This window comes from Dromiciops gliroides, chromosome X (genome assembly GCF_019393635.1).
Source record: "Dromiciops gliroides isolate mDroGli1 chromosome X, mDroGli1.pri, whole genome shotgun sequence".
NCBI lineage: Eukaryota > Metazoa > Chordata > Mammalia > Microbiotheria > Microbiotheriidae > Dromiciops > Dromiciops gliroides.
The window spans coordinates 30,554,603-30,562,617 of NC_057867.1; the positions used below are offsets into that span (position 1 = coordinate 30,554,603).

Here is an 8,015-nt window from a genome sequence, read left to right on the forward strand (position 1 = left end):
GACACTAGCCCGTCCCCCTTCTAGCCCGTCCCCCTTCTAGCCCGCACCCTACGCAGGCGCAGGCGGAGCCTTTGCTGGCGTTGCTCTTAGAGCTCGCTTGTCTGGGTTGGGAGCTCGCGTTGGTCTTGGGCTGAGTGGTGAGGGGTTCCTAGCCGCGGGAGCGGGTGTGGGGTCAGGGCCCCGGGTTCGCGTGTTTGTGGAAGGGAGGGGATCTGCGTGGCGGTGCATGAGGGGGACTGAACCCCCTGGACACTGATCGTTACCTCCGCCGCCGCGACCGCCGCCTCCGCCTCTGCCCGGCCTTGGCGTTCGCGCCCCTGCTCCCCCCCCCCAGGGCCCGCCGCCCCTGCCGGGGCTTGGCGTTCGAGCCCTCCCGCCCCTCCCTCCCCCCTGCCTGGCGGCCGTCGCCTCTGCAGAGGCTTGGCGTTAACGCCCCCCCCCCCTCCCGGGCCGCCGCTTCTGCCGAGGCTCGGCGTTCGCGCCCCCTCCTTGGCGTTCGCGCCGCCGCTACCCCCCGGGGCCCGCCGCCTCTGCGGGGGCTTGGCGATCGCTCCCCCCCCCCCCCGGGCCGCCGCCTCTGCCGAGGCTTGGCGATCGCTCCCCCCCCCCCGGGCCGCCGCCTCTGCCGAGGCTTGGCGATCGCGCCGCCGTCTCTGCCGGACCTCGGCATTCCCGGAGCTGCTGGGTGCCCTCGTCGTCGCCGCCGCCGTGCCTCCTGAGCCGCCGTCAGGCTCCGAGGTAGGTCCGAACCGGGCCGTCTGTGCTGGACTAGACTTAAGGAAGCTGGGGTGGCCGTGGCTCTGAGGGTCTAAGAGGAGGAGGAGGAGGAGGAGGAGGCAAGGGCCGCATAGAGCGATCGAGCGAGGGATCGGGCGCGCGCCGCGGGCCGCAGCCTTGGGGAGGAGGACAAGGAGCCCTTAGCAGCGTCTCGGGGCCGGTCCCTCTGTCGCGGGCAGAATGTCCAAGAGAAAGGAGGATGATTTCCCTCCGGCCACAGAGCAGAAAAGAGCCAGGCCCGGGTCGGACGTTGATGATGATGATGATGATGATGGTGGCGGTGATCTCGATGTCGATGACGTCGATGTAGATGGTGTGGATGTGGATGTGGGTGAGGATGAGGATGAGGATGAGGATGAGGATGAGGATGGTGATGGTGAGGAGGACGATGATGAGGATGGTGATTCGGATGAGGAGCTGGAGGACTTCCCCCAGGACTTGTTTCTTGAAAATCCCACTCAGAAAGTGCCGAGGGAATTTGGGATCATTGAGAGCATCCAGCTTGAGAACTTTATGTGCCATGCCATGCTGGGACCTGTGAAATTTGGCTCAAATGTCAATTTTGTGGTGGGCTACAGCGGGAAGAGCACACTGTTAACAGCTCTCATCATTGGTCTGGGTGGGAAATCGCTAGGGACGTCTTTCAAAGACTTTGTGAAAGACGGAGAGGATTCAGCCAACATCTCCATCAAATTAAGGAACAGGGGAGGGAATGCTTTTAAAGCTGAGGTTTACGGGGACTCCATAACTGTGCACCAGCACATCAGTATAGACGGGAGTCCGAGTTACCAACTCAAAGACCAAGCAGGAAACCTGGTTTCTTCCAAGAAAGCTGAGCTTACTGCCATTCTTGACCATTTTAAAATACGGGTGGATAATCCCGTGGCCATTTTACCACAAGAGATGGGCAGGCAGTTATTGCGGACCAGAAATGAGGGAGAAAAATACAAATTCTTTCTGAAAGCTACAGAGCTTGAACAAATGAAACAAGAGTACTCCGAAATTATGGAGAGAAAGGCCAGAAGCCAGCATCAGATACAACAAGGAGAAGAGCAGCTTCTGGAGCTGAAACGGCAGGGGGTAGAGATAGAGGAGCATTTTCAGACTATGGTTACCTTGGGGAACATGTTAGAGGACATGAAAAATGAGATGACTTGGGCAGTGGTGTGTGAAACTGAGAGACAGTTGGATGATATGATAAATAACATCAATGTTGGAGACCAGTGTACTATCATCTTAAATCAGGAACTGGAGGCTTCAAAGATCATATTTAATGAAGCCTTTAAGAGGTATACCACTATTCATGAGAATGTGCAAAAGTTAAGTGAGGAAGCCACTACATTAGAGCCTAAATGCATTCAAGCCAAAGAAGATGCCATGAGAACATTCAGGGCCTATAGTCTAGCAAAGGCTTTCTATAATTCTTCCCACAATGAATATGTGAGATTAGAAAAAGTTGCAGAACAGCATCAGAACAAAATCGACATCCTGAAATCAACTCTGGAAGTAGCAGAGTTGGAAAAACAGAACAAAATTTCCATGCTGAAGGAAAAGATTAGGAACTTTAAGGATCAAGAAGATTCACTTGTTGAAGAAATAAAACATCTTCATCAAGCTATAGAGAAAGATGACAAAGAGCATTCTCGAGTCAGGGATGATGTGTCATATGTGCAGCAAATACTGAATGATGACCAACAGCAGCTAGCGAGGTGGAAAGACTGTAGGTCTGAGCCACTCAAACTATACGGAGCTCAGATTCCACCCCTTGTTGCAGCAATAGAAGATGCCCATAGACAAGGGCACTTTGCTTACAAACCTATAGGTCCACTGGGAGCTTACCTCCGTCTCAGAGACCCTGCCTATGCTTTGGCTGTCGAGTGCTGCTTAAAGGGCCTGCTTCTTACCTTTTTTTGTGACAACCACAAGGATTCACAGATCCTTCGGGAGCTGATAAAAAGGTTTTATCCACTGGGCACTCCACGACCACAAATAATCGTGTCACCCTTTGACTGTGAGTTGTATGATGTAACAGACAGAGCCCCCTATCACCCAGAATTTCCAACAGCTCTCACGGTTTTAGAAATAGATGACGCAGTGGTAGCCAATACTTTGGTTGACATGACAGGCATAGAGTCAGTGCTGCTTATTAAAAATAATGCTGTGGCTCGTAAATTGGTAATTCCTCATGGGCCCCCCAAGAACTGTACCAAAGTTTTAACTGCCTGTGGTGATGAAGTATATCAGGGACGCTATTACTCATGTGATGAATCGAGACCTACTTACTTAGGTGACATAGAAATACAAATAAGCAATTTGGAGAAAGATGTGGAAAATAAAAAGGCACGGTTGTCTGCATGTAAGCAACATGCGAGTTCACTTGAAAAGGCTATCAGAAAGAACAGAGAAACTATTGATAGTCATTATCAACATTTAAAAGAAATAAAGATTAATGTAATAAACATCACTTCCCAAATAAGAAATCTTGAGGATGAAGAAGATAGCCGATCTATAAATCTCTCAGTTCTGGAAGATGAAGCTCAGGAAATTGAAGAAGAGTTGAAAGAGGTGAGGGAAAAGTTGCTAACTCGAAAGGAAGAGATGGAGAATTTGAGGAAACCCAAAATTGAAGCTGAACAGAGACATGAAGAATTGAAACTGAGATGCAGTCAGGTTTCAGAATTAATGGAATCCCTCATGGAGGAACAAAACCAGACTGTTTTTGAAGTGGAAACCAAACACCAATCCATGATGCATTATGACAGTAGGCTTAAGGAACATCTGGATTCCCTCCAATTGAAAAAAGAAGAGATGGCTATGAAAGAGAGAGAACTTGAGAGGGAGACGGCTCAGGCCAGATGCATCTGCCCTGAGCGGAAAGAAGTTAGAAAAAGTGCCTCTGTCCTCAACAGAGAAATCAATGCCTTAAGAGAGCGAATTGATTCACAAAACTATACTCACAGAAAGCGAGAAGATGTGATGAAGCAGTACCAAGAAGCAAAAGAAAGATATCTGGATCTGGATAGTAAAGTAAAGAATTTGAAAAAGCTTATTAAAACACTGGATAAAGTATCAACACAGAGATATGAAACCTACCAGAAAGGCAAAAAGAATCTTTCTTTACAATGCAAGGTGTACTTCAACAACTTAATTTCTCGGTGGTCCTTCTGTGGGGAAATGCGCTTTGATCATAAGAATGAGACTCTTTCTATAACAGTTCAGCCTAGAGATTCTCCCTACAATGACTTGCCGGACATATCTGGAGGTAGACAGTCTTTTTCAAACTTTATATTAATTCTTACTTTGTGGGCCGTCACAAAATCACCCTTCAGATGCCTAGACGCGATTGATGTCTACATGGACTGGGAGAGAAGAAAAATTGCCATGGAGATGATCCTCGGGATAGCGTGTTCCCAGCAAGGGCACCAGTACATCCTGCTCACTCCACAGTACTCTCTTCCCCCAAATCCACTAATCGAAATACACCAGATGCCAGACCTTGATGAGGCAACCCAGCCTTCCAAAGCAGCCAATCCAGAAGAAGAAGAAGCCTAAATTTTTAATTAATGCTATTGTGTTGTCTGCGCGTTGTGTTGTTTTGTATTTTTGTTTCTCAAAGCATCTGCAGTGTAAATGTGCAAAATGTCCTGACTTTGAAAAAAAATGAATGATTAAGTGCATCTCAGATAGGCATATTCAAGATGGCAGAGGAGCAGGAACCACTAGGCCTCCTCCACAAAGATCTAGATTCTGACCAGGAAATCCATGAAAAAAAATGCCAGCACCCAACAGCCGAAAGAGAAAGACAGAGATTTGTGGACATTGGGAATGGGAGGGACTTGGCCAAGAGCATTATATCACCCAGGGACTGAATGAGAGCCAAGACTGGGCACTTGGGTGGGAAAGAATGAGTTTGTTTCCTGTGACATAAGTGACTCCATGTTTAATTAGGCCGCCTTTTGCATTTAAGCATCTTGATGTCAGTTTTTCCTAACTTGTTTTTCAATATTATATATATGTATGGTATATGTTGTAAAGAACATGGGTGTTCATAAACTTCTGCTAAACATGGGATATATGATAGCCCACCAATGGGAAATTTGTTAAGCAACCTCACTGTTAGCTTATGTGATCGGGTACAAATGAAATTAATTGGTTAAAAAATGAGTTCCCAGCCACCACTCAGAACTTGGGTGTAACTAGCTAATGCTCCTAGCTAGGGCTCTGAGAAACCCACAATCTTCACCCTGCTCTTTGGCTGAGACTGAGCATGGCTCCTGTGTTCCCCACGCTTGAGACTCAAGCATCCACATCATGTTTCCTTGAAAACATTCCTTGATTGACTGACAGCGATTTACAGACTTTGCAGCCAACCATCTCGTTGGGAGACAGACCACTTCCAGCGGGGCAGAGAGAAGCAACTTTGACATCGAGTACCAGTTCGAGACATGGAGTACCAGTTTGAGACATCTTGCTGACAAGCCCTAGGAAATCAGGTTGGTGGGTTTTCCCCCCTAATGGGGTTAATATTTGTTTTGCCTAAAAGATAATACAAACCAGTGGTTGTCTATTGTTTGTTGTTGTTGTTTTTCTTTTTTGAGGTTTTTCCTTTTTGCTCTGATTCTTCTCTCATAATATGACTAATGCAGAAATACGTTTAATGTGATTGTACATGCATAACCTATATCAGATTACTTGCTGTCTTGGGGAGGGGGAAGGAGGGGAGGGAGGGAGAAAAATTTGAAACTAGAAATCTTTTTTTTTTGTTGTTGAGGCAGTTGGGGTTAAGTGACTTGTCCAGGGTCACACAGACAGTAAGTGTCAAGTGTCTGAGGCCGGATTTGAACTCAGGTCCTCCTGAATCCAGGGCTTTATCCACTACACCACCTAGCTACCCCCTCCCAGGATTAGCTTTTGTTCTACCCTGTACATGAAAAGACACAGACTCCTCTCTTGAAGGGCTTAGCATTGTTAATTTGTTATATATAAGCAGGCAGCAATGATCAAGAGTGATCACAGATCACAGTTTGCAACTCAAGGTCAAGGATTCAGGGAAGGCCCAGACCAATATGTGGAACTTTGACCTACCTTAGAATCTAGAGGTGCAGGGAATATATAAAGATGCTTAAGACTCAAGTCAATAAAATCTTCAGGGATACAAAGGTCTACTGAGAAATCAGCCACTAAAAAAGCACTGAGGTAGTTGAATAATACATAGGCCAAGGAGAATTCATCCTAGGTCGATGGATGAGTTTAAAATTATTGTTCTACCTTCAGTTGATTTGCAAAAGAAGCTACAGATTCTTGCAGAAAGAGCTAGAATGTGGTAGAGTAGAGCCTCTCCCCACCTCCCCCCCCCCTCAAACCAGCAGCTAGTTCTAATGGAGATCATAGGGGTGGAGAAGTGGAATACAATATGGGTTAAAAGATGGATCTGGTAAAAGGCCTCAGGTCCCTTGAAGACAGATTATGTACAAAGTTCTTTTTTTCTTTTTAACAGATGTGCAAATGCTGTGATTTCATCACTGATGACTTCATGACTCTGCTGCTGCTCATCGTTGCTTATCTCATCACTCGTCCCATCCTGTGGATCATCTCAGAGGACCTTCTTGCTGCCCCTTGCAAACAAAAATGACTTCATTATCTGTTTGGTTGGTTGATATCCAGTTGTTCTTGTAAATCGCAGTCATGACAAGTAGGATGCACAAGGATTCAAAACATTACCAATGTGGCTGTGGAGAACGCCACTTACTTAGACACCCCATTGGAAATATAACCTTTGGGTTTGTCAGAGACACAAGAAAACCTTACCAAGATGCAACAGTAATTGCTTAAGTCTCACCGGGTGGTGGTACAGGTAGTCAAAGACTATGTAGCCACGTCTAGCTTAAAGAAGGACAAATGATGGAAGGACATGATAGTGATCATCAGACAAAAAAAGTCACAGGGTGTTGGCTTGAGTGGGAAGAGATCAAGAGACCTTGAAAGACAGTTCTCTTATAAAAATTCCTGGCTTGGTCTGCAAAGGACTTGACAAGATAGAACACGCAACATATATAAAGACCTATCAGAATGTGTTAAGGACATTTTAAAGTGTTAATGATAAATGTAATAATGATTCTTGTGTATACCCTATATTCTAATCCTAAGTGATGTTTGATTTTTCGGCAATTGCTATTTGGAGTGTATTAATGTTAATTGTGATACTGCTTATAGTCTGTCCTAGATGGCTGTAGGGATAGCCAGCAGCCAGAGGGGGAAATGTAGTGGTGTTTTGTTGTTTTGATATTTACCTGACTCCATTATTTATAAGGTCACTATTTTGTGATGAAGTGTTCTTTTGTCTGTTTTCATAGCTTCTCTTTCATTAAGAGAAGCATATTGTGGAATATATTGTGGAACAACATGTGTGTTCATGAATTGATAAATATATGTAACCCCCATATAAGACAGCCCACCAAGGGGAAAATTGGGTAAACAACTTCACTGTTAGCTTATGTTATTAGCTACCAGCCAAATTAATTAGTAAACAAATGAGGTCACCAGCTGCTAATCAGAATTTGGGTGTAACTAGCTATAGCTAGTTCTACAGCTAGAATTATAAAAAAACCGCTGGAGCTCTTAGCCCATAGCCTACTCCTGGGTTGAAACTGAGCCTTCTTACCTGTGTTCTCCAGACTTGAGCATCCCACCCTGCCCTTACCCATATCAACTGAGGACAATGTCAGGATATTGAAGTGTTTTTTCTTACTTTATTATTCTTGCTTCCCCTCCCCCACAATATGGCTTACTTGAAAATGTGTTGCCTGACCATGTATGTGTAATGGGTATTTTATTTGTTTCCTCTCAGTGGGTGGGGGAGGGCATGGAGGGGAGGAGGGAGGGAGGGATAAAATTTGGAACTGAAAAATTTGAAAAAAAATTTAAAATTGAAAAATGTAAAAAATAATTGATATAAACTATGCATGCTGTTAATGAATAAAGTTTGGTTGTTAGCATTGAAAAGCAAAAGTCTCATGTTTCTGTCACATTGGTTAGCATACTGTTGTGAGTAAAAATTCTGAGAGACAAAGTTCTGGGTAATAAAAATTAATTTTAGGCCCCCCCATCAATAAATTAATGGTCAGTGATTCTCTTGATAATCAAAGATGCCAAGAGAGACTCTGAAACATCTTAAATCAGGGATGTTCCTTCTGACAGGGAACTCTACTCACAATTGAAACTCAACCCTGATTGGTGGA

At 45.3% G+C, this 8,015-nt stretch overlaps 1 protein-coding gene across 1 annotated transcript; it reads left to right on the forward strand.

Annotated features, from left to right (window-relative positions):
* Positions 1-623: 623 nt before the first annotated feature.
* Positions 624-7,675, forward strand: LOC122733538 (structural maintenance of chromosomes protein 6-like). Its single transcript, XM_043973998.1, has 2 exons — positions 624-5,270; positions 6,275-7,675. The coding sequence occupies exon 1, from the start codon at positions 958-960 to the stop codon at positions 4,327-4,329; it is 3,372 nt and encodes a 1,123-aa protein (XP_043829933.1). The 5' UTR covers positions 624-957; the 3' UTR covers positions 4,330-5,270; positions 6,275-7,675.
* The last annotated feature ends 340 nt before the right edge of the window (positions 7,676-8,015 follow it).

What these genes read in the sequence shown, in the direction of transcription:
- LOC122733538 (XM_043973998.1), top strand. Translation starts at nt 958, where the DNA reads ATGTCCAAGAGAAAGGAGGATGATTTCCCTCCGGCCACAGAGCAGAAA.